General features: G+C 42.4%; 1 protein-coding gene across 3 annotated transcripts in view; it reads left to right on the forward strand.

Annotated features, from left to right (window-relative positions):
• LNX1 (ligand of numb-protein X 1) overlaps window positions 1-25,887 on the forward strand; it is a 128,050-nt gene that overhangs the window by 97,546 nt on the left and 4,617 nt on the right. For all 3 annotated transcript variants that reach the window (XM_078852532.1, XM_073342029.2, XM_073342030.2), the window contains exons 7-9: window positions 4,996-5,130; window positions 12,731-12,908; window positions 20,963-21,191. In XM_078852532.1, the coding sequence (XP_078708658.1) occupies window positions 4,996-5,130; window positions 12,731-12,908; window positions 20,963-21,191 (542 nt within the window). The remainder of the gene's footprint in view (window positions 1-4,995; window positions 5,131-12,730; window positions 12,909-20,962; window positions 21,192-25,887) is intronic.

The following is a 25,887-nucleotide window of genomic DNA, read 5'->3' on the forward strand; positions in this document are numbered from 1 at the left end:
TAGAAAGGAGCATAAACACTGCCATATTAAGAGTAAACATGTAATAAGAAAAGCCAAAAAGGAGTCTGAACAGCTAGCCAAAAACTCAAAAGGTAATAACAAAATGTTTTTAAGTACATCAGAAACAGGAAGCCTGCTAAACAACCAGTGGGGCCCCTGCCCGATCGAGATACAAAAGGAGCACTTAAAGACGATAAATTCATTGAAGAGAAGCTAAATGAATTCTTTTCTTCAGTCTTCACTGAAGGCTGAGGATATTAGGGAGATTCCCAAACCTGAGCCATCTTTTGTAGGTGACAAATCTGAGGAATTGTCACAGATTGAAGTGTCATTAGAGGAGGTTTTGGAAATAATTGATAAACTTAACAGTAACAAGTCACTGGGACCAGATGGCATTCACCCAAGAGTTCTGAAAGAACTCAAATGTGAAATTGCGGAACTATTAACTATGGTTTGTAACCTGTCCTTTAAATCAGCTTCTGTACCAATGACTGGAAGATAGCTAATGTAACGCCAATATTTAAAAAGGGCTCTAGAGGTGATCCTGGCAATTACAGACTGGTAAGTCTAATGTCAGTACCGGGCAAATTAGTTGAAACAATAGTTAAGAATAAAATTGTCAGATACATAGAAGAACATAAATTGTTGGGCAAAAGTCAACAAGGTTTCTGTAAAGGGAAATCATGTCTTACTAATCTATTAGAGTTCTTTGACTGGGTCAACAAACATGTAGACAAGGGGGATCCATTGGACATAGTGTACTTAGATTTCCAGAAAGCCTTTGACAAGGTCCCTCACCAAAGGCTCTTACGTAAATTAAGTTGTCATGGGATAAGAGGGAAGATCCTTTCATGGATTGAGAACTGGTTAAAAGATAGGGAACAAAAGGTAGGAATAAATGGTAAATTTTCAAAATGGAGAGGGGTAACTAGTGGCGTTCCCCAAGGATCAGTCCAAGGACCAATCCTATTCAGTTATTCATAAATGATCTGGAGAAAGCGGTAAACAGTGAGGTGGCAAAGTTTGCAGACGATACTAAACTGCTTAAGATAGTTAAGACCAAAGCAGACTGTGAAGAACTTCAAAAAGATCTCACAAAACTAAGTGATTGGGCAACAAAATGGCAAATGAAAAGTAATGTGGATAAATGTAAAGTAATGCACATTGGAAAAAATAACCCCAACTATACATACAATATAATGGGGTTAGCTACAACTAATCAGGAAAGAGATCTTGGAGCCATCATGGATAGTCCTCTGAAGACGTTCACGCAGTGTGCAGCATCAGTCAAAAAAGCAAACAGGATGTTAGGAATCATTAAAAAAGGGATAGATAATAAGATGGAGAATATCTCATTGCCCTTATATAAATCCATGGTATGCCCGCATCCTGAATACTGCATACAGATGTGGTCTCCTCATCTCAAAAAAGATATACTGGCATTTGAAAAGGTTCAGAGAAGGGCAACTAAAATGATTAGGCGTTTGGAACAAGTCCCATATGAGGAGAGATTAAAGAGGCTAGGACTTTTCATCTTGGAAAAGAAGAGACTAAGGGGGGATATGATAGAGGTATATGAAATCATGAGTGGTGTGGAGAAAGTGAATAAGGAAAAGTTATTTACTTGTTCCCATATTATAAGAAGTAGGGGCCACCAAATGAAATTAATGGGCAGCAGGTTTAAAACAAATAAAAGGAAGTTCTTCTTCACACAGTCAACCTGTAGCACTCCTTGCCTGAGGAGTTTGTGAAGGCTAGGACTATAACAGGGTTTAAAAGAGAACTGGATAAATTCATGGAGATTAAGTCCATTAATGGCTATTAGCCAGGATGGGTAAGGAATGGTGTCCCTAGCTTCTGTTTGTCAGCGGGAGGAGCTGGATGGCAGGAGAGAGATCACTTGATCATTACCTGTTAGGTTCACTCCCGCTGGGTCACCTGGCATTGGCCGCGGTCAGCAGACAGGATACTGGGCTGGATGGACCTTTGGTCTGACCCAGTATGGCCATTCTTATGTTCTTATGTTACCTTTTTGTCAAGACTTTTGGGCTAGTTCCTCCAGTGCAGGGTGTCTATTCTGCACTGACCCAACATATAATTTGGCTGTAAAGCCAGTTTCACTGAACTGGAGGGGATCTGGCAGTGGCCCAGAACCAAAGCTAAAGTGTGGGTACCACTTACTCTCCCTGCTGCTAATGTAGCTGACGGGAAAGAGGAAAAGACAGAATCCTCTGAGAAGCACAGAACAGCCCATGGAGTTTTTGGCCATTGTCTGTTTAGCCTGTAAACTCTTTGGGATGAGGATGTCCCTTACTGTGGGTTGGCCCAGTGCCCCAGTGTAGCCCCATCTCAACTGAGGTATCCGGGTGATGCCATATAACAATAATAATGGTGACCATTGCAGAGCAGTGTAATTAGAGGAGCCCTCCGGCTCCCGTAGCACAGTGTAGGGGAATAGTCTGCACAGAGCAGTTCCAGAATGAGGCTAGTGTAAAAGAGAGTTTTAAGACACACTGACCCTTTTTTGCGTGTGCATTTTGGTCTTAGCAGAGGATCTGACTCTGGTAGGCTCTTTAAGCTACAGTTTGTGTTCAGTACTGAAACAAAGCTAAAAGCAAGTGTATGTATCTTTATTTCTTTTCTGGTCATGAATAGCTATGGAGGAATTGGAGCAAAACAACTAGCAGAGCAGAGAGAGACCAGTTGAAACAACAATTAATATACTAATCAGCAAAAATTTTACTGGGTTTTTACATGGAAGAATGTAGACTTGGAAGCTGATGTGTTTTGATAACTTCGTAATATTCTCTGAATTTATGAGAAATGACCCAACTAGACTGACCTAGAGACAAATGGGACATTTGCTACAGATGCTCTTGTTGAACTTTTGCTAGTCATTCTACAAGGAATTAATCAAATTTAGAGCTACCTTGTAAATAATCAATTTTGAGACAAGCCACGTGGGGAGAGAACAGTTTTAAACTGAAGTTGTAAAATGTTTCTTTTACAGTAGAATTGCATGTTAAGGGGTTTTACACCATTGGGTCATTTAGTCTTGTGTTGTGCTTCCAGGTTTTAAACATCTTCACAGATTAGGGATTGCTGTGTTTTTTTTCTACCAACACACAAGATTCCAGTCTCAGGTATCATGTGGATTCAGATTCAAGGTGTTAATATACCATAGCTTATAGGGAAATGCATGTTTCTAACTTGTTTTGATGTCATTGGAAGTAGTAACTAGCCCAGTATGAGGAATTCAGACTGCAAATATTGGTTATTTTCATTATTAGTTTAAAACCCATCAAAACATTTTTTGAAATCACAGCAAAGAACTTTGAACCAGACTCTAGTGAGGAAAAGTTTAACTGTAGAATATAAAACTCAGGGACCTAATCTAGCTGCCATTGAAGTCATTGAGAGAGTTGACTTTTTGAGAGAGTAGGGTTGAATTCCAGGTTTCGTTTACATCTTCTTTTAAATGCCTTTCCACACTTCTCTCTCCTTGGAGCCTGTTCCAACCTAGACCAACACCTTAGGCTTCTGAAGCTCTGTGATGTTTTATCCCCTTTAAACTCTTTCAGGGAGGCTCTACATTACAGTAATAGCCTGAACCCAAGAGAACAAGTCTCCCTCGGGAGGCCATTAGCGGCTCTCCTTGTCCCCAAGAACCAGTGCTTAAATTGTAATGAAAGAGGTGCCAGGGCTCAAGCAAGTTTTACATTCATAACTGATGCAGCAAGCCCAGAAGTGCCGGGACTATGACCTGCCAAGCCCAGAGGCAAGACCTGGCAAAAATTAAGTACTGCCAACTGAGCTTTTTGTATCTGCAACCTTTCCAGCAACTTCAGCCTGAAAAGCAAGATATTATGTATCTGAAAATTAACTTTGAATATTCCCATATAGCAGCACATCTCTAAACCACTGAAGCTAACCATACATTTTTCTTTCTTGTATTGGTTTGTTTTTATGTTAGGAAAGTACCACGTATTGGATTTACTCAACTAAATTCTATTCTCAGTTCTACCAGTACAACACTGTTGACTTCAGGGAGTCAGTCTAACTGAGAGCAGAATTTGGCTGTCTACTCCTGGAGGTAGGACTGGCCTCTCGAGTACTGATCCAACTGCACTGAGACTTTACAGTTATAATAATTAAACTAGTGTAGCATCTTGCAACTTCAAAGCGATGTACAAATCAGTGAATCCTCACACCACATCTGTGGGACACAGTCTTTATGATCTCCATTTGCAGTTGGAAAAAGTAGACAGACTAAAAAGTTTCATGACTTTCTGAGGTCTACCTGAGCAAGTAGTAGTGTCGGGATTTGAATTTTGGAGTACCTGGCTCCCAGTCCTGTGTTTGATCCATGCTGCCTCCTTCCCGTTACACTAGTCTGTTAAGATTATATTGTTCAGAATAGTAGCATGGCCCCTTCTCTAAGTAAAACTACATTTGTCATGTTAGCAGCGTGCAAAATTCTGCCACTAGCCCCCCTCAGTGTGAGCATTTCCATCATTCGGAGATAAGCAGCATTGCTTTCACTGTTCCATCAAACAGTAGTAGACCTAGTTTTACACATGTGATGTAACCATGAGACACTAGTTAGCTGTGCTAATGTACACAAGTGAATAGAATAAATGTCTAAAAGCAAGAACTGAGCAGCACTATCAAGCGAGAGGATTGTTAATTCAGGGGAAATTTTGAATGCATGAAAATAGGGTTTTAGAGGATTAACTTCAGTTTTGCAGTCTGTGTTGTACTGAGCTGAACTTACATTATTATTTCCTCCTGTAGCAAGCTGATAATAAGGGTAGAGGCAAAGAAAAGAATTGCCCTTCAATTAACCAAAATCTGCAACCCAAAATATCATCTCAAAAGAAAATGAAAATAACAGCAAGCTTAACTAAGACCTGGACTTTGTGAATTTCTAGTGCTGAAAAGATTGGCTTTGTAGCTGCATAACAGACGGATTTACATCTGTGTCTCGTCATGTAGGCCAGTGAGAAGCGGGTTCACTTTATTGTGTCACGGCAGACCAGACAGCAGACCCCTGACATCTTGCAGGAGGCTGAGTGGAATTACAACGGCAGTCCTCAGCCTTGCCCATCGGAAGGAAACTATCCTAACAAGGTGAGGCCTGGATCTATCTTATATTTACTGTTCTTTCTGTGGGAAACAGAAGGTTTTGTTGTCTCCAGACCCTATCAGCAGGAGAAGCACATCTTATTCTGCGGTATAAATGTAAGAACAGAAATCATCTTTATTTATACACTAGGAAGTGCTTCTGTCTTGACTCAGTTTGGAAGGATTGGGAGAGAGGAAGCTGAAGGATAATAATGAGACCAAAATTTTATACACACATACTATATTGTACACAAACCTGCCTCCCAACCTGAGCCAGCAAAATGCAATGCATTCTAACAAAAATAAGAGGCTTATCTGCACTTACTCCATCTGGAGCAAAGCATGAAGGCAAGAAGCTTGCATAGACTGGGTGTCATATTCCCACATCTGGGTGTTGATTACTGTGACTGTTACTCGATCATTCACTTTTTAGTAAATTGTGTGCTGGCAAACAATATGCATTTTAATACAGTAAAATAAAAATATATACATCTGGAAACAAAGAATGTAAGGCATACTTACAGGATGGGGGACTCTATCATGGAAAGCAATGGCTGAAAAAGATTGAGGCGTCATGATGGATAATCAGCTGAACATGAGCTGCCAATGCAACACTGTGGCCAAAAGAGCTAATGTGATCCTGGGGTGCATCAGAAGGGGAATCTCGAGTAGGAGTAGAGAGGTAATTTTACCTCTATAATTGGTACTGGTGCAACCACTGCTGGAATCCTGTGTCCAGTTCTGGTGCCCACAATTCCAGAAGGATGTTGATTGGAGAGAGTTCAGAGAAGAGCCACAAAAATGAATAAACTATTAGAAATTTTGCCTTTATAGTGTTAGACTAAAGAGCTTAATCTATTTATCTTAACAAAGAGAAGATTAAGGGGTGACTTGATCACAGTCTATAAGGATGTATGTAGGGAACAAATATTTAATAATGGGCTCTTCAGTCTAGCAGATAAAGGTACAACACCATCCAATGGCTGGAAGATGAAGCTAGACAAAGTCAGACTGGAAATAAGGTGTGAATGTTTAACAGTGTGTGTACTTAACCATTGGAACAATTTACCAAGGGTCATGGTGGAGTCTCTAGCACAGACAATTTTTAAATCAAGATTGGATGGTTTTCTAAAAGATCTGCCCTAGGAATGATTTTGGGGAAGTTCTATGGTCTGTGCTATACAGGAGGTCAGAGGAGATGATCACAATGGTCTCTTCTGGCTTTAGAATCTAGGAATCTATGAAAACGGGGATGATGATACTGCTACTGACCTCCTTTGTAAAGTGCTTTGAGATCTATGGAAGAAAAGCCCTATGTAAGGACTAGGTATTATTAAATTAAGGAAAATGACAAAGAACAAGCATACAGTTTCCACAAAGCTGACAGCAGTGTGTGCGTCATTCAGCGTATCCTTCACCTGGAAGCCAGTACACAGAAAGCAGAGTCCTAGCTACATACACAACAGAAGGGTGGAATCCCTAAAAGGAGATTGGTGCCACAGCACGGCTATCCAGCAAAGAGAGAGTTCTGAATATAGACAGGACCGTGTCACTAGGGGCTTTAAAAAGCAGCAGGGCTCATTTAAAATCAGTCCTGACTGAGAAGCAGGCAACTGTGACCTTAAAGGACCACATGCCTCTTAGACTGCACTGCCAGCTGTCAGCTCCTGAACGCAGCTGCCAGCGGGGAGAAAAGGATGGGCCCATATTTTAAAAATGTTTATAAACATCCCTTTGTTGTTTTCCTCCTTTTATCAATTATGTTCATTCAGCCCCTTAGGAAATGGTATTTCCTGCAGCATATTCCATCTTACCTGTACCCTTGCATGCCGTTCACAGACATAACTCCTCCCTCATGCTGTAAGAACAGACCCACGTCTGCTGTCCAGAACAGCAGAGACGACACTAGGCTGCTGCCATCCTGTCACAAGACAATCCTAGCTGATGCTGCATCTGCAAGTCGTTACTTCCCAATGAAATAATGCTTTCATGATTCTTAGGGAGATCTCTGAGTGGGATAGCAATTAACTCATGACACTATCACATGATTTCCAGTGACTGCCTGAGCGTCTGCTATATCTAATATATTTGTGTTACTAGTCTGTGGGTATGGTACAGGGGAATTCAGTACATTAATTCTATTCCATACCCAACTTTGGGCCCCTTTCTTCTCTTCCTGTATAAAGAGGTGCAGGAAAGGAATTCTTGATTAATTATAAGTTGATTTGGGGAACTGCATTGACTTGTGAGATTTAGGGAGTTGTGTTGGCATTGCAGCACCCTACGTGGAGCTGGTGGGGCCTTATTTTGTTGCATAGGATATGGAGATAAGGGAATTCCTGATCCACTGCAAGAATCCCCCAACAGGTGGCTGGGGTGTGCGTCTGTGCCTCTCTGGGTCTCCTGGCCCATCAGTGACAGCACAGCTGGCTTAGTGGCTGTGCTGCTTCTGGCCAGTGGCAGCAGTCTGTGACCCCTCCAGTGGAGGGCACAGTGAAGATGGAGATTTTTCTCAGAAACAAATCTCCCTCTCTTGACAAATGTCTCTTTTGGCTGTGTAGAAAGGGGAACATGCTATCTGGAGCCCCTAATCCCTGACTCCTCTCCTCTGTGGCCTTTTCACCCCAAGACAGATGAGCTCTGGGGTGGTTAAATCAAGATTGGAGAGAGCAGGCTGCATAGCTGCCTTTCCCTTTCACACATCCCCTCCCTGCCCCTGCAAAAGGAGATCCTGAGCCTTTAGGCCTTCAAGTCTCCTCTGATTTTTGACAGTGAGTGTAACTGACCAAGGAACAATGTACCAAGGGTCGTGGTGGATTCTCCATCACTGAGAATTTTTAAATCAAGATTGGATATTTTTCTAGTAGATCTGTTCTAGGAATTATTTTGGGGAAGGTCTATGGCGTGTGCAATACAGGAGGTCAGACTAGACGATCACAATGTTCCCCTCTGGTCCTGAAATCTGTGAATCTAGGGTGCACCAGCAGGGTCTACCTGGACCAATTATTGCGCAATATGTTAGTGTTCTTTAGAAATCACACCCTGGTAGTGCACATCACCCACCATGTAGACATACCCTCAGTCATACACATGCCCCTGGCACCATTTAGCTGAGGGTATACAAACAGCCTTATTCTTTCTGAAAGGGTGCACAAGGAGGGAGGTGGTTCTGTTCCCCTTTTCCCCACAACACTGGTGCTGTGGTGCACTCCTGCTGGTTAGCTAGAATCTAGTCTTTGCTTTTCCAATGTGGCACCTATGATTCAATAGTCTGAAGAACTCCAGAGGAGCTCATACAGCCAGCGGGACTGATTATGTGCAGGCCCCACAGAGTTTTGCTGTGGTGCACTGTCTGTAACTCGCTGTGGTAGTGTTGTTTGCCTTTTGTCAGGAACATGTGAGTATTGGTCTGGATTTGTCTCAGTATTTACCAGATATTTCTCAGTACATACCCTGTATTTTTTTCATGATATTCTTTCATACTTCACTCTCTTTAAAATTAGGCTTTGCAGGCCATGTGGGCTTAAATATTTTTTAAAATCAGACCTTAATGCAGGGATTAAGCGTGCCAGCCCAGAATCTTGTAATGCGGTATGTGCTCTTGCTTAGATCTAATGGACATCTTCTTGGCCATGCTTTCAAGTCAAAGCAATTTCCTTTGGATGTGTGGCTTGGTGAATCTTACACCTGGCTTTGTCAGTGGGGATTGTTAAATTAAATGTGGCTAATAGAGAAATTGCTAATTAATGTAACCTGGTGTTATTAATGTGAAGTTTATGGGGTGGATAATTCATCCTTGGGAGAGGTGGATTTTTGTTAACATCACTGATCCCTCTTTTAACTCTCTGAGAGAGCCAGTTTTGTCCTGGTTAACTATATAGCACGGATGTAAATGTGTGCTGGGTTTTGCCTTCAAGTCTCCAATGTATTCAGTGCCAAGAATAAACTGCAGACTCCAGTATTATTTGTTATTGTATAATGACTCAGGAATCCCTTTTGGCCAAGTCACTGCCCTCATGACATCCTGCCTCCATCTGTAAAGAGCAGAAAAGAAGCTTTCTTTTAAGCAGATGCCAATGGTAAACAGAAGGACAGGCAGCAGAGCAGTGATGAAGTAGCAACACAATCTGTATTGAATACATCCTCTTTGGTGCGTATTGGGAGTGTATTTTGCATACAGTGTGGTGTATGATTGGTCATGGACAGGGTTCTTAGTAAGAGATCCTCCCATGTCTGAGGAGCAAGGCAATGTAAAGCCCGAGTTGCTGCTGATGCTGCCTGATCTTGAATAGAAAAGATGTCAGAAACACTCCTGTACTACAGAGGGATCTGTTAAACAGGATTTGTAATATATAAATAGAGCCAGATTCTGCTCCTTTGAAGTCATTGGGAGTTTTGCCATTGACTTCAATGCAGTTGCAGTATGAGACACTAAAATAGCACTGGTTTTAATTGTAACTATTTCTTCTACTCCTATTGATTGTTTATAACAAGTTGTCCAGTCCTTAAAGACGGAGCCATTGCTCTTGCTGCTCACGCACATAACGTTCTGTAGCTGTGTGAGTGGGTTAGCCTGCAGGTAATATATATTTTCCAAGCAGCTACAGCTGTGTCCGTTGCCTGTGAGCCACGCGTCATGACTTTGAGGTTGTGATAATTTGCTGTAAATATTTATTTTACAGTAAACTTAAGAAAAGGGGACAAGCTGTGTGTTTTCCCCGTCATGGCCTCCAAGGTCATTTCACAATGATGGAGAAGGGTAGTTGTTTAGAAGAGAATGTATTGAAATGCATTCATTAATAAACATTGCCTTTTAACTGGGTAACTCATTAGCAGCAATACCTCCAAGAGAGCGCTCCCTGTGTCTGTTAAGAAGGCTTTAACTTCCCTTTGATCACCCTCTTCCCCTCCTTTGAGAATTCACAGTGCTTCTCTCTGAGCACTTTGAAGATTCCTTGCAGCCCCCTATGTTTTAAAGGGAAGCTGACTGTTGGATTGCGCGTACATGTGTGTACGCACGCAGTAAAGCAGCTCTTCCGTCATTTTCCATTGAGAAGTAACCTACGCCAATTTGTTTCTCAACATACCTCTAAAATGCAGACCGTGTCTGTGCTGGTTCCTCAGAAATATGGCAGAGACAGCCTCTGTTTCTCAGTCACTCTCTTGATATCTGAGACAGAGTGGACGCAGAATAGCTAACAAGCATGCCCTGAATCCAGAGCGTATCATTTTGAGACGTTGTTGCAAAATCAAAACCCTGCCCTTTTTTGGAAAATTAGCATTCCTCTCCTCCCCTACCCCCAAAAAGGGATAATCTCAGTTAAATCAACCCATTCTCAAAGTGAAAGGGGCAATTTTTTGCATGTACATGGGTAAAGCAAAGCAAAATTGGGTTTATTTTTGAGCAAAGGTGGAGTTATAACAATTTTACACATTCATGTAAAATATTAATTTTGAAAAAATAAGACAACATTTTGCACGAATGAAACTACCCGAAATAGAACAATGAACATTTTTTGTGAAAATCCTTGTGGGGAAAATGTGGATGATTTCACACAGCTGTGTTGTAGAGCCTTTGGAAGTGTTCAGTTGCTCTCGAACCACATTATCAAGTCGTCTTACAGAGGTTCTGACTCTCTGTGTTCCATCTCAGGCCAGGGGTTACGTGGTATGCAGCATCCATAACAGTGCTACCTTTGCAATTCCTATCCCTACGACATAAGAAGGAACCCATTTAGATGGAGTTTAGTGACTTTATTATCTGAAGTGTTATGGAATGTCAGCGTTTTGATATATTCTGCTTATTTTCTGAAGTGTCTAGAAGTCCTTTGCTAGATGGGCAGCTGATAAATGCAGCTTGTGTGTTTAATCGCAGAACTCTTGAGATGGAATTATAGTCTCATCATTCTAAATATGTCTTTAAAAATAAAATGCTATAAACATATACATACTCAAGCCCACTAATCATTCATCAGCAGATTTCCCAGTGCAATTGTTCCCTTTTCCTACTTTCCCACTTCTGTCTTTCCTTGAAGTTTACTCTAGCCATTGCCAGAAGAGCCAGACATTTGATTGTTCTTCTCTCTATGCCATTGACTCAGAACTTGAAATAGGATTTCGTGGTTGAATCTGAGATTTCAGGGATGGGATTATTACAGCCCTGAATGAGACTGATCCATCTTTTTGCATATCACAGATGTGATGTCACACTCCTGAATGATGAGATCTTTTTTAACGTGTCATAAAGAATAGTTAGCCCTGCAGCACATGTATTATATTTCTGTATTGAAACTTGAAAGTAGTGTGCCAGTTCTTCTTAGGGTAACCAGACAGCAGGTGTGAAAAATTGGGACGGGGTTGGGGTGATAGGAGCCTATATAAGAGAGAGAGAGAGCCAATAATTGGGACTGTCCCTATAAAATCGGGACATCTGGTCACCCTAGTTCTGCTCTAGAGGCTGGAATATTCAGAAAGTAATTGCAGGAACATAGCAGATGAATTAATTAGGGAAATTAAAGTTATTCAGTAAAGTTTAAATCCAGATTTTTTGGAGAAAAATCCCCATCCATTTTATAAATTATTTGGTAGGGATTGGGGTGCTTTGGAAAAAAACACTCACACATTCAGGTCACAAGCTGAGGCGGGAACTGGATCTGAATATTAGAAAGGCTCTCCCTGCCAGTATTACGTTTTAGAACCTAAGTTACCTTTTGATTCTTCAGTATCTGATGGTGTGTGTTGATTTGTCTGACCCTTATTCACAAAGTATAAACAAACTGAGCACTCTTGACTAACAAAGGGGCTAGCTTTTCCTATTGGGAGAAAAAAGATGAATCTCCTCATAGTTTGGATATGGCCATCACACAGAAGCAACCTTTTAAAATCAGCAATAAATGAATCACCCCAGAGACCCTTGGCACTTATTCTATAAAAGTCCTTGTTATTCTCCCTAGTTGAATACACATCCTTCTAGCCAGTTTCTCCTGGAGATTTTCATAGAGCCAGAGATGGAAAAGAATTATTATGTCATATAGTCCATCTCCTATAGGTTTGTTCCTTATAGTCCATATATTGTTTCTTCTTTGTTAAATATGTATGACAAAGTTTTCAAATTTGGATGCCTAAAGTTAAGCATCTGAATCTAAATCTAGGCACCTAAATAAGTGGCCTGATTTTCAGAGGTGCTGAACACCCAAACTTTTTACTAGTGTATAATCTCTGGTTGCTTTCTAACTGAAAACTCAGGCCACTTTATTTGTGTCCAGGTGCCCTGATTCTGCTCTCATTAAGGTAAATGACAAAACCATCACTGACTTTAATGGGAGCAGTACTGAATCCCAAATATGGATTTAGTGATTGACTTACTCATCCCAGTTTGGAGTGCTTTGGTCATAGCTGTGACCCTGCAGAATCCCAAGCAGTAGGATAGGCATATTTACTGTCCACACAAGTGTTGTGCGGCTCAGGGGTTGTAAAATGCTTTGAGATCCTCTGAGTAGTCATCATATGACTGCATATTAATTCCCGTTTGATTACTGCAAGTGATGAAGCTATCAGAAAGCTGTATGTGTACACTGCATTTATCCTTGATATTTGGCCTCCACAGAACACCCTTCACGCTGTCACCTGCCATGAGAAGGTGGTGTCTGTCCGGAAGGATCACACAGAGTCACTGGGAATGACTGTGGCAGGCGGAGCATCTCACATGGAATGGGATTTGCCTATCTACGTGATAAGCGTTGAACCCGGAGGAGTCATCAGCAGAGATGGCAGAATGAAAACAGGTAAAGCTAATGGGGTTGGAGGCCTGCTTGAATAGAAAGCTCCCTTTTGACGAACTGAAAGGTCACAAAGGGGTGCCACAGGGGTGTTTCTGTAGACACTTTGATATCTCTCAGAGATGAGAGAGAAACTAGCCTGAAAGAGTTTTTAAAAGAAGGCAAACGCCTTAGCTGAGCATGTGCCTCTGAGACCTACGGCTGGAGGGACCCTCCACCTCTGGAGCCCTTGGTTCTCTAAGCTACCTCTGCAGTGCTGTCCCCCTACCCTCCTCTCAGAGCCTGTGGTCGCTCTCTATGTGGTTCTGCGTGTGCACTGAGGCAGTAAAAGTGGGCAGTGTGGGGTTGAGTGGTAATGTAATGTAAATCATCCCACCACCCTCAAAGACCTGCTGAAGTTAATAAAAAAAAAAACAGCCTGAGGGTGTATAGTATAGCCTCTTCTACTGAGCCTCCATGCCCCCCAGTCTTTTCTGTGGTTAGGGAGAATCTCTCCCCAACCAGATGATGTGGTGGGACCTTAGCAAAGGGATCTTTGCAGAGATTTTCTTTTCACTATCAATTCCTATGGGTTTTACCATGAGGAGAGGGTGAATGGGCCTATATTATTTATTACATACCAAAAAAATTAAAAGAACGTTAAGGCTTTAAAGTCAAGCATGCAAAGTTAGGACAAAATTCAGGTTGCTCGTGCACACTTTATTTGGCCCCATTGTCTGCATATGTATTATAATACAGTCTTCAATTACATGGTCACATACTATTTTTCCACAGGACCCTGCCTCTTTCAGCGCACAGGATGGGTGGAGCTCACTTAATGGGCAGCTTTTCAATATTTTGTTTTATCCTCATTTTTCAATGTGTGGCCCTGAGCCTTATTTACTGCACACTATTCAAACCCTTCTCTGAAGGCAGAATTATTCATTTCCTCAAGGGCTTTTCAGTGGTGCTCTTCACAGTAGTATTAATGTCAAAATTGTCCACTAATATTAAGTGCCCAGCTAGAGATGCCTAGGACAGTATGTGATCCTGTAATTAAAGAAAAGGAGTACTTGTGGAACCTTAGAGACTAACCAATTTATTTGAGCATGAGCTTTCGTGAGCTACAGCTCACTTCATCAGATGTTTACCGTGGAAACTGCAGCAGACTTTATATACACACAGAAATCATGAAACAATACCTCCTCCCACCCCACTGTCCTGCTGGTAATAGCTTATCTAAAGTGATCAACAGGTGGGACATTTCCAGCACAAATCCAGGTTTTCTCACCCTCCACCCCCCCACACAAATTCACTCTCCTGCTGGTGCTAGCCCATCCAAAGTGACAACTCTTTACATAATCAAGTCGGGCTATTTCCTGCATAGATCAAGGTTTTCTCACATCCCCCCCACCCCCATACACACACAAACTCACTCTCCTGCTGGTAATAGCTCATCTAAACTGACCATTCTCCAGGTTTAAATCCAAGTTAAACCAGAACATCTGGGGGGGGGGGGGGTAGGAAAAAACAAGAGGAAACAGGCTACCTTGCATAATGACTTAGCCACTCCAAGTCTCTATTTAAGCCTAAATTAATAGTATCCAATTTGCAAATGAATTCCAATTCAGCAGTTTCTCGCTGGAGTCTGGATTTGAAGTTTTTTTGTTTTAAGATAGCGACCTTCATGTCTGTGATTGCGTGACCAGAGAGATTGAAGTGTTCTCCGACTGGTTTATGAATGTTATAATTCTTGACATCTGATTTGTGTCCATTTATTCTTTTACGTAGAGACTGTCCAGTTTGACCAATGTACATGGCAGAGGGGCATTGCTGGCACATGATGGCATAGATCACATTGGTGGATGTGCAGGTGAACGAGCCTCTGATAGTGTGGCTGATGTTATTAGGCCCTGTGATGGTGTCCCCTGAATAGATATGTGGGCACAATTGGCAACGGGCTTTGTTGCAAGGATAAGTTCCTGGGTTAGTGGTTCTGTTGTGTGGTATGTGGTTGTTGGTGAGTATTTGCTTCAGGTTGCGGGGCTGTCTGTAGGCAAGGACTGGCCTGTCTCCCAAGACTTGTGAGAGTGTTGGGTCATCCTTTAGGATAGGTTGTAGATCCTTAATAATGCGTTGGAGGGGTTTTAGTTGGGGGCTGAAGGTGACGGCTAGTGGCGTTCTGTTATTTTCTTTGTTAGGCCTGTCCTGTAGTAGGTAACTTCTGGGAACTCTTCTGGCTCTATCAATCTGTTTCTTTACTTCTGCAGGTGGGTATTGTAGTTGTAAGAAAGCTTGACAGAGATCTTGTAGGTGTTTGTCTCTGTCTGAGGGGTTGGAGCAAATGCGGTTGTATCGCAGAGCTTGGCTGTAGACGATGGATCGTGTGGTGTGGTCAGGGTGAAAGCTGGAGGCATGCAGGTAGGAATAGCAGTCAGTAGGTTTACGGTATAGGGTGGTGTTTATGTGGCCATTGTTTATTAGCACTGTAGTGTCCAGGAAGTGGATCTCTTGTGTGGACTGGACCAGGCTGAGGTTGGTGGCCATCCCACCACCAACCTCAGCCTGGTCCAGTCCACACAAGAGATCCACTTCCTGGACACTACAGTGCTAATAAACAATGGCCACATAAACACCACCCTATACCGTAAACCTACTGACCGCTATTCCTACCTGCATGCCTCCAGCTTTCACCCTGACCACACCACACGATCCATCGTCTACAGCCAAGCTCTGCGATACAACCGCATTTGCTCCAACCCCTCAGACAGAGACAAACACCTACAAGATCTCTGTCAAGCTTTCTTACAACTACAATACCCACCTGCAGAAGTAAAGAAACAGATTGATAGAGCCAGAAGAGTTCCCAGAAGTTACCTACTACAGGACAGGCCTAACAAAGAAAATAACAGAACGCCACTAGCCGTCACCTTCAGCCCCCAACTAAAACCCCTCCAACGCATTATTAAGGATCTACAACCTATCCTAAAGGATGACCCAACACTCTCACAAGTCTTGGGAGACAGGCCAGTCCTTGCCTACAGACAGCCCCGCAACCTGAAGCAAATACTCACCAACAACCACATACCACACAACAGAACCACTAACCCAGGAACTTATCCTTGCAACAAAGCCCGTTGCCAATTGTGCCCACATATCTATTCAGGGGACACCATCACAGGGCCTAATAACATCAGCCACACTATCAGAGGCTCGTTCACCTGCACATCCACCAATGTGATCTATGCCATCATGTGCCAGCAATGCCCCTCTGCCATGTACATTGGTCAAACTGGACAGTCTCTACGTAAAAGAATAAATGGACACAAATCAGATGTCAAGAATTATAACATTCATAAACCAGTCGGAGAACACTTCAATCTCTCTGGTCACGCAATCACAGACATGAAGGTCGCTATCTTAAAACAAAAAAACTTCAAATCCAGACTCCAGCGAGAAACTGCTGAATTGGAATTCATTTGCAAATTGGATACTATTAATTTAGGCTTAAATAGAGACTGGGAGTGGCTAAGTCATTATGCAAGGTAGCCTGTTTCCTCTTGTTTTTTCCTACCCCCCCCCCCAGATGTTCTGGTTTAACTTGGATTTAAACCTGGAGAATGGTCAGTTTAGATGAGCTATTACCAGCAGGAGAGTGAGTTTGTGTGTGTATGGGGGTGGGGGGGATGTGAGAAAACCTTGATCTATGCAGGAAATAGCCCGACTTGATTATGTAAAGAGTTGTCACTTTGGATGGGCTAGCACCAGCAGGAGAGTGAATTTGTGTGGGGGGGTGGAGGGTGAGAAAACCTGGATTTGTGCTGGAAATGTCCCACCTGTTGATCACTTTAGATAAGCTATTACCAGCAGGACAGTGGGGTGGGAGGAGGTATTGTTTCATGATTTCTGTGTGTATATAAAGTCTGCTGCAGTTTCCACGGTAAACATCTGATGAAGTGAGCTGTAGCTCACGAAAGCTCATGCTCAAATAAATTGGTTAGTCTCTAAGGTGCCACAAGTACTCCTTTTCTTTTTGCGAATACAGACTAACACGGCTGTTCCTCTGAAACCTGTAATTAAAGACTGCATCATAATACATACATGCAAGGGAGCCGAATGAGACCGCATGGGTAACCTTAATTCTAGCATTTCCCAACTTTTGAGTGTTTGACTTTGCAACCTTAACTTTATTTTAATAGAGTTTTTGTATGTAATTTCTTAGATCTTTTTTTTAAAAGCAAACTGGAAAAAAACATAATTTCCATAATGTAGACCCATATTTACTCCACATGATTCATCAGCAGGGTTAGAACCTTTAGATCCACAGAGAGCTTGGCTCTTGAGCTAACAGAGTAATTAATAGCAGGTATAGGTTTTCATCCTCTATGTGGGCCAATCACTAAAGGGAGATGAGACACACATTTTGCCAGTGGGTCTGACAGCAGAGAGACGTTGGGACTATGGGTTCTATTCCAGGTTCTGAGGGGAATGTGCGGTAGTGGTTACAGACTCTTTCCCTCACACCCCACCACCCTGTCCCTGTCCCAATCCCAGACTGCATCCTGCTTCAGCCCCTCATTCTAGTACTCTCCCCCGCCTCCAAACAGCTCCAAATCCCATTCCTCTTAACCCCTCTTCATTTCAATCTGGCTGCTTCCTCTTTTTATTCTTTGCTGCCTGTGTGCCAGCAGGAGGAGCATTGAGAGCACAGTAGAGAGTCTCCCTGCTCTGTTCCTGGCAACAAAGTCATGCTCAGCTCCTGAAGCCCTGGGCTAGAGGATGCACCATACAACAGAATTGTAGGTATTCTTGTTCCATTGCACGGAGCCTACTAGAGCTTCTCCACAAAACGGATGTAATAATTTTATACATATTTTATGCATTAAAACAACATATGTTCCCCTAGCTTCATTCTGAGACATGGCTGAATCATCTTGGCTTAAATTTTGCAAAAATATTCAATCTGAGGCAGACATTTAGCATGGAAAATTTCAGCCCAAATGCTTGAAGTTTACAGCTGTTTATAACTTTGCCAAACACAATCTTATAATGGAAAATGTTGGGAAACCTTAACTATAGGCATCAGTATTTGTGTCACCTACAGTTAAATGCTGATCAGGTGCTTAGCGCTGACCAGGGCCTGTACATATAATCCATGCCACAAGGAGTGTATGGTCTAAGGGTATGTCTGCGCTACACCTACGTTGATGGAAGGGGTTTTCCGATGTAGCTAATCCACCTCTCCGGGAGGCGGTAGCTAGGTCGATGGAAGAATTCTTCTGTCAACCTTCCTGCATCTAGAGTGGGGGTTAAGTCGACATAAGTATGTCGCTCAGGGACAGGGGTGAAAGTAACATAAAAGACTTACCGGTACGGGGGCCTGGCTCTGGGCCCCCAGAAGGGGCGGGGCCTTGGGTGGAAGGGGCGGGGCTGTGGTAGTGGTGGCGGCTTGGAGCTCCGGGCCCTTTTAAATCACTGGGCCCTGGGGCAGCTGCCCCTTTTGCCCTCCTCTCCCGCCCCTTCATCAGCAGCTCTGCCAGTAAGGTGCCTACTGGCAAAGCGGCCAGTGGGGGTGGGTGGGGGAGCGACATTAAAGTAGTGGCGGCCACTTCTTACCGGTACGCCATAGCGGCCCCGTACTGGCTCACTTACACCTCTGCTCAGGCCATGAAATAGTGTAGCTAAGTCAACCTACGTTTTAGGAGCAGACCTGGCCTAAGAGGCAGGCACAGATAAGACAAAATGCACTGGAGGCACCACAGGAAGCTTTTAGCTTCGAGCTTGTTCCAAGATGAAAGGGAGCACTTGGTATTGTGAATTACTGTTTCTTCAAGAGTGGTGTCACACTAATAGATTCCCCCTCTTTTTTTGTGTGTTCACTCTGGTAATTATGCGGTCATTCTTATTTCTAAAACTGCTGTATTTCATTTGTTGTATTGTGTGAGGCAGCCAGAGGCATTAGGCACATTTAAATAAACATTAATAATATATTGCTACAAAGTTTACAGAAAACCTGCTAAATTTGCTGTTCTCAGTTTAGGACAAGTAATAGCATCGGGGGAGGAATAAAATAAACAACAACCCTTTCTCCTCCAGATTTTAAATTCAGTTTGAAAACAAACACCTGAATGTAAAACAGTGGCACATACAAAAGTATTTGAAGTGCACTTTACAGACCTTAATTATCACAGTGCCATGTGCAGTTGTCTGTGTGTTATCCTTACAGTAGAGCTAGAGAAACTGAGGCAGAAAGATGGTGACTAATCATGGGGTGGGGAGGGAATAAACATCCCAGATGGGATTCAAATTTTAGAATTCAAGTCCCATGCTCTTCAGCCCCATTTTACTGCTGCATCAGCATAGAGAGGCCTTAAAGCTGCCCTACGTGGTTATCTGATGATTGCCTCCATGTAAGGGACTTCTCATCTGATGCATAAGCACATCTCTGTGGCACTCCCATCCAGCCCCTCACCTGCTGTAGGTGGTGTGCCAGGGGTGGGGAGGACATCATCAGAGCTCCCTGTTCGCTGGAGAACCTCACCCAGCATAACAATCTCAATGGATCATCTATACACCCATCCTGCTTAGAGTAGCCCTGTTGTGATAATTGAGCCTTCAAATTTACCGTAATTTACCCTCAACGGTAAAAAGTGAGTGTAAGTTCATAAGATATCACAACAACCTGTAACAACAAATGTTGATAGGAAAAGGTGCAAAAGCAAGTTTGAAAGTCTGAATTTGTCCAGACAAAAAGGCTTGGTAAACAAGAGAAGTATAAACCCAGAAATCAGTGAACCAATAATTGGTGTGTCAGAAATTAGGCCTAACTGGGAGATAAAATAACAATGAGATGGGCTATTCTGCCCATCACTGCCTTTTGGAATCCTTAGAGAAATTTTCGGGGGGAGGAATTACCTACTGGAGTGAGCTGCACCATCATGACTGCAACCCCCACCATCTCCTGGGATGCCAAACCGCCTTCATCCTAATCATGACCAGACAGGGCCAAAGGAAGAGAGAACCAGATGCCATTTACACCTCTATCAGCTGAAATCCAACCTCCACCTAAAATATGAAACTTCCTTCTCTCCCCCACGGCCTTCTGTGTCCTTTTCTTTCCTTATCTTATTTTTCTTCTCTTTCCTCTCTCTCTCTCTCTCTCCTTTTTCCTTGTGTCTGATAAGAGTCAGGCTTAGCCAGCCATGACTGTATATTTTGCAACAGTACTATAAGCCTGTGACCAGAAAGAGGCAGCAAAAGCAATGTTCTACATAGCCTGATGCTGACATGAGTTTGCCAGGTCTTGGAGTGGCTGATAAGACCATGTGCCATGCCTGTGTTTTTCCGCAGTGAGGTTGCAAGTGAAATTAATATCAGAGACAGAAGCTGCATTTTCTATCTTCGCTGTTCTTTTCTCGTCCCTCTTGTGTGTGTTTGTCTTTTAGGAAATGGGATCAGACTTTAACAACGAGGACAGCTCCAGCCCATCTCCACTAAATTCTTCTTTTCCCCATCTAAAAGACTGTCAAACAAGGGGGTTTTCCATCTAAAAACTCTTGCCATCTAAAGGGAAAGGGATATTGTTAAAATGAAAACCTTACTTAATACTTCACATTAACTGTTTTTCTTTCTTTTCTGTCTCTTTAAGAAAAAGCTAAAGGGATTTGTAATGGTGTTTGCCACGGTTCAAAGCAGGCTGAGGTCGGTGTATGCCAAACCTTGTTTAATGCTGGGCAGTGAGCAGGTTGTGTTATTCAACAGCCCTTAGACTGCTCTCTGTTACCTCAGGGACCCTTGGCTGCCCTCTGATCCAGGGTGGAGGAGTAGTGTGACCAAAAATACTACCTTTACCCATCTTGGCTGCGCTGATGCATGTTTGAATTCAGCCCCTCATCTCACTCTCAGGGTCTATTTTATGCCTCACCTTTATTTCGTATGAAAATATTAACAACCACTTTTGACAGGCAACAAGTTTCCAGCCCTGGCCTATTCCTGAAATGCATTTTGTTTAAAAGGAAAAATTAATTAAAGCCTTAAAACCATTTTCTCCTTTTATAATGGTTCTGCTTATTGTTCTTCAGGTGACATTTTGCTGAATGTGAATGGAATTGACCTGACTGGTGTCAGCCGTAGCGAGGCAGTAGCCCTGTTGAAAAACACCACCTCCTCTGTGGTACTCAAAGCCTTGGAAATGAAAGAATGTGAAGCCCTGGAGGACATGAGCCATGTATCACTCCCTGACACCAATCAGAACACATCAGATAACAGTGAATGGTCACCTTCCTGGGTTATGTGGCTTGAGCTCCCGCGGTAAGTCCAAAAATTACATCCTTGTGTTGAAGGGGAGTGGGAGGAAAGATTTATGTGTCTTGGATGGCTCTTGCTTTTTGGCCTGATTCATTACACTGACATCTTAATTAAATCCAGGCTCTGTCAAAAACCTTTATTTTAAATACCTCCCCTTTGTAATTGTGTATACATATATGGAAAATAGACACACAGGACTGCTTTTAAGGGAGGAAAGAAAGATCCTGAACAGTCCTATAGCTGAAAATGTGTTAGAGAAGGAAGGGAAAACTCTGAATGGATTCAGGAGCTCATAGAACTTAGATCTGGGCCCTCTGGACCACCCTGCAAAGTCCAAAACTACCCCTGCAGCGCTCCAGCTTCACAGATCCTGTGTTTGTTAAATACAGCTGAACTGTTTGACTTTGCCCAGATGTTAAAAAGTGCACGCAGTTGGTGCATTTCTCAGAATCGCCTTCCCTGACTCCACCACCTGCCTGAGAAAAGTTCATTTGTAAGATACAGGAAGCAGCTGTTTTGTAGTTTTAGTAAAAATAAAAGCCACATAGTGTGTAGTTTAATTGTCTTACATACACAGGGCATTTTAACATCTTCAGAACGCATAAATCTGCATCTTGCAATGTTGTTTGAACCTGAGCTTTTAATGAAGACTTGCCCTGTATCCAGGATTACATTGAGCTAATGCTGAAATTTCAATTCTTAAATGGAACAAAACTCTCATTGATTTCTAGGACTGCAGAATTTGACCCAACAGTTTATATATGCTTTACCTATTAACCTGAACTCAATGGCTGTTCAGAATATCCCTTTTTCTTTTAAAAGGGCAATGTCAGGTGGCTCCGCTGCATGGAGGACCAGGGTGAAACCAGTTGGGTTATTTAGGTTTTATGTATACAGCTTCATGGTTTTACTTTTTGGGGGTATTTATACTCTAGCTAGATTCTATTCCTTACTATTCCACATTAGGCCATTTTACAGGCCCTTTCTCAGCTTGCGGCAAGGCCTGTGGTGAGGTGGTTCTGAATTTAGTCTGAGTGCAAAGATGGAATACCCCACTTGTATGTGGGTGAAGGACACGAAGTGTGAAAAGCAAATTTGTGCCATCTTTAGGGTTAGGTACATCTCTTCATTCGGGGGGGGGGGGTAGATAGCCTAGACCAATAGATTTTTCCCTTCTTTACTTTTACGTAGAAACTAGAATATTTATCAGCAACTGAGGGTGGATTTTAATTTACCCTTCGCTATGGTTCTGGTGAACCAGTCAGATGCCAGTATCACCCCTAGAACACACCCTCTGCCTCCTGTATTGCTGCATAGCTAACCATAGGGATTGAGAGCTCCCCTCTCTACAATTTACAGTTCTCCCTCGTAAGCCAACAGAAATCTAAACTTTACTCTTAGTGGTTCAATATAAATACAATGCATTGCCTATTGCTGAGGAAAATGCAGCTTAAGACCACCTTTAGGAAGCTTTCCCTCAGTCAGCTCACTGCACCTGCTGTAAACACTGAAGGAGGACTGTGGTTACTCTGTCTCAGGTCCTGCAGTCAGGATAAAGTTACTGTCAGAGATGCAGAGTACCAATAAGCAATAGCACACTGTTAAGATCAAGCGGTCAGATATCTTTGGCTTTCTGTGCTGGATTTTACCCTTTTGAACAGCATCTGAGTTTATTTGCCTCCCTGCTCCAGAAATTGCACATGTACAACGCCCAACCTTTTAACTGAAGGAAAATTACCCACCATGTCAGCAGGTCTGAAAACAGGAAATTCATTGTAATCATATCCCCAGCTGCAACGCAACTCACAGAAAAGGGCCACAGTGTGGCTGAAGACTAGAGGAATTAGTATGCTGAACTGGTGCGCTGGTTGTCTTAAATTTAAATTAATTAGGGGGAATAAAGATGATTAGAATTGACAGTAACAGAAGTGTATTTCACCCTTATTAGTACTAGCTTGTTTGGCAGGCCTCAAGCATCAGCTTTGGACTTATTCACTTAACAATACACGTTATCAGATACTTCAATCTTATCTAGCACAAATAATGGTTACCCTTCTGTTCTCATTGACTCTCTGGCATCCACACTACACATCTGGAAGTCCTTCAAGTTCTGTCACCAGGACATGTATCATTAATACACGTTAACTCATTTCCTCCCAGTCTGAGAATTTAACCTTTCACTAGGCTTCCAGGATGTTGTTGGCAAGAGCCACTGCCCAGTAGATTTCAAGGGTATTTTCAACAGCCTTGCTACATAGCCCATGCTTGTCTTGGGAAAAGATGATTCAATTCAAATATGATTCTGCTTAGTCAGTGTTAATCTAGATTGCTCAATATTCAAGTGTGGTGCAATGGGAGGAAGTTTTAGCATACCACTGTGTGAAACATTTAGATACTATAATTAAAGTTCAACAGCAGGAGACAATGCCCCTAAGAAAGAGCAATGCAAGGAACAAGCAGGCCTGGTCCTGCAGGATGGGAAGCCAGAGAAGGAAGAGCAGGCAGAATAAGAAAGAGGGGAAGGGGACACAGAAAGGAGAGAAAATGGTATGGGGGAAAATATAGAACATGACATGAAGACATGGGGCAAGGGAGAGAGAGAAGGAAGAGACGTGCCTCAGCAACAACCTGGAATACCTGTTTTGTTTCCCCTTAGTTTCTGTGACTGTAGCTGTATGATTTAAGATTAGTGTTTCTCTGGGCATACTTCTGTGCTGATACCAATACTGTAAATGAGCAATACATTCCCCTAATATAGCTCACCTCTCTTCCAGGGGTCACATGCACATTACAAAGGTTGGTGCAGATGAGGAAATAAACACCAAGGTTTAGGCAGTTTGCTCAAGCACTCACAGCAAGTCAGCACTAAAAGCCACATCTGACTTGTCAGGCCCTGGCGCTAAGCACCAGGAATCACCGCCTTTCTACATTCTTTAAATGAGCTCACAAGAAATGGGGAGAAATTTAAATTTCCAATGATATTTATTTTAAAACTGGTCTTTGGTGAGTCATTTTTAGATGATTTGTTAGTGTATAAATAACTACTGCCTCTGTTCCCTCTGTAGTATGACGCACTATGTGGTGGTCATGAAACAGTGGGCTTCTAGCAATTACCTGAGCTAGATAGTAGGGGCCACATGAGTGACGGGTATGTTTGCTGGTAGTCAGATCTATTGAAGTAAAGACTAATCATCATCCTTATCCGGTATAGTTATTTCTTAACATTTGTTTTTTTCTATGCAGTTGGCTGTTGAGGAATACAGGTCATTTGTTGTTTAAGGAAATTTATACTCTTGAAGGTGATAAAGAAAATACTGCACAGCAGCTAGAGCAAAGTTACACTTTCCCAGTGCTACAGTAATTTTTCTACCCTTGCTAATTTTGCCCTCCTTCCTTCTCTTCATCCTCACTTTCCCCTCCCCCCCCCAAATACTTTCAAAAATACATTATAGATCAAACACAGACGTACTGTGAATAGTAGTCTTTGCTTCACTTCACAGCGGAGTAGAGAGGAGTTATCCAAGGTGTCACACAGAATCAGTGGCAGAACTGGCTCTGAAATGTGAAATTGGACAAGCACTCCCCCATTTTAATAGTCTTGCTTTAAGCAGAACTTTCTAACAGACCTCTAATCCCCATTCAGTACACAAGCAAATGCCAGTTTTACAGACCCATTATATTGAAAGTTTGGACTAAATTGTTCTGTAACTTTGATCCATTATAACAAGGGGAAAACATGAAATTTGATACCTGATAGGGAAATCAAGTTTTGTCTGCCGACCCAGGCTGTCATTCTGAAGTATTAAATGTGAAACAGTTTGAAAAAGATCTTTCAATATGCATTATTTCAGAAACAAAGATGAAGCAGCCAGGAGCACGGTATTAAAGGGCTTACTATTTTAATCTGATTTAAGTAAAGAGAAGACAGTTAAAGTGTGTTTTAATCTCTTAATGCATCTATGACAGCTTCATACGAAGTGCTGGACTAGTTTGCTGAGTACATAACATTATGATGGGCAACTGTATTTGTAATGGTGTTATAAAACAAGGGTCTGACAGCATTGTTATCGTCAGGGAAGTACAGAAGCTACCTTTTGGCACTCAGTGTGTTTGTATGCAGAGAAAACCCTCCTAAGCATTAAAAAAAAATACCAATCACTATCTTCTGTAGAGTGGTAATCTATAAATTAGTATGGTCCAAAGTGGACATTATTCCCTATACCACAGCAGCTCCAAAGGAACCACTGTGATCTAACTAGGTGAATAATCCACAGATAGAGTTTTTCCTTGTATACCGAGAACCCTCAAGCTGCTCCACAGCAATTAGTACAGATGATGCAAGTGTACATCATTTCATTTTCTCTTTGTGGTGCTATTTAACTCAATTTTTACTACTACAAAACTCACAACTACCCCCTTCTTATTCTCAAACTCTCCACTTGTAACCCCCTCTCCCCCCGCCATGCAGAGCAGGCAGCTTTTCATTCCTTACGTGCTGAAATATCCAGACAGCTCCATTGGAGCCTTACTTATTTCCTTGTTTCTCTGCAGCTTTCAGGCCCGTAGCAGTCATTTCAATGTATTAGCATAGAGATGGTGTGCACTGCTGTAAGTTATGTCATGTCTTTAGGAAAGCAATGAAAAAATGTAAGTTTGTGTGAATACAAATTCACCTACTGGTGTGTTTAGGTGCTTAACT

The sequence above is a fragment of the Lepidochelys kempii genome, chromosome 4, assembly GCF_965140285.1.
Source record: "Lepidochelys kempii isolate rLepKem1 chromosome 4, rLepKem1.hap1, whole genome shotgun sequence".
Lineage (NCBI taxonomy): Eukaryota > Metazoa > Chordata > Testudines > Cheloniidae > Lepidochelys > Lepidochelys kempii.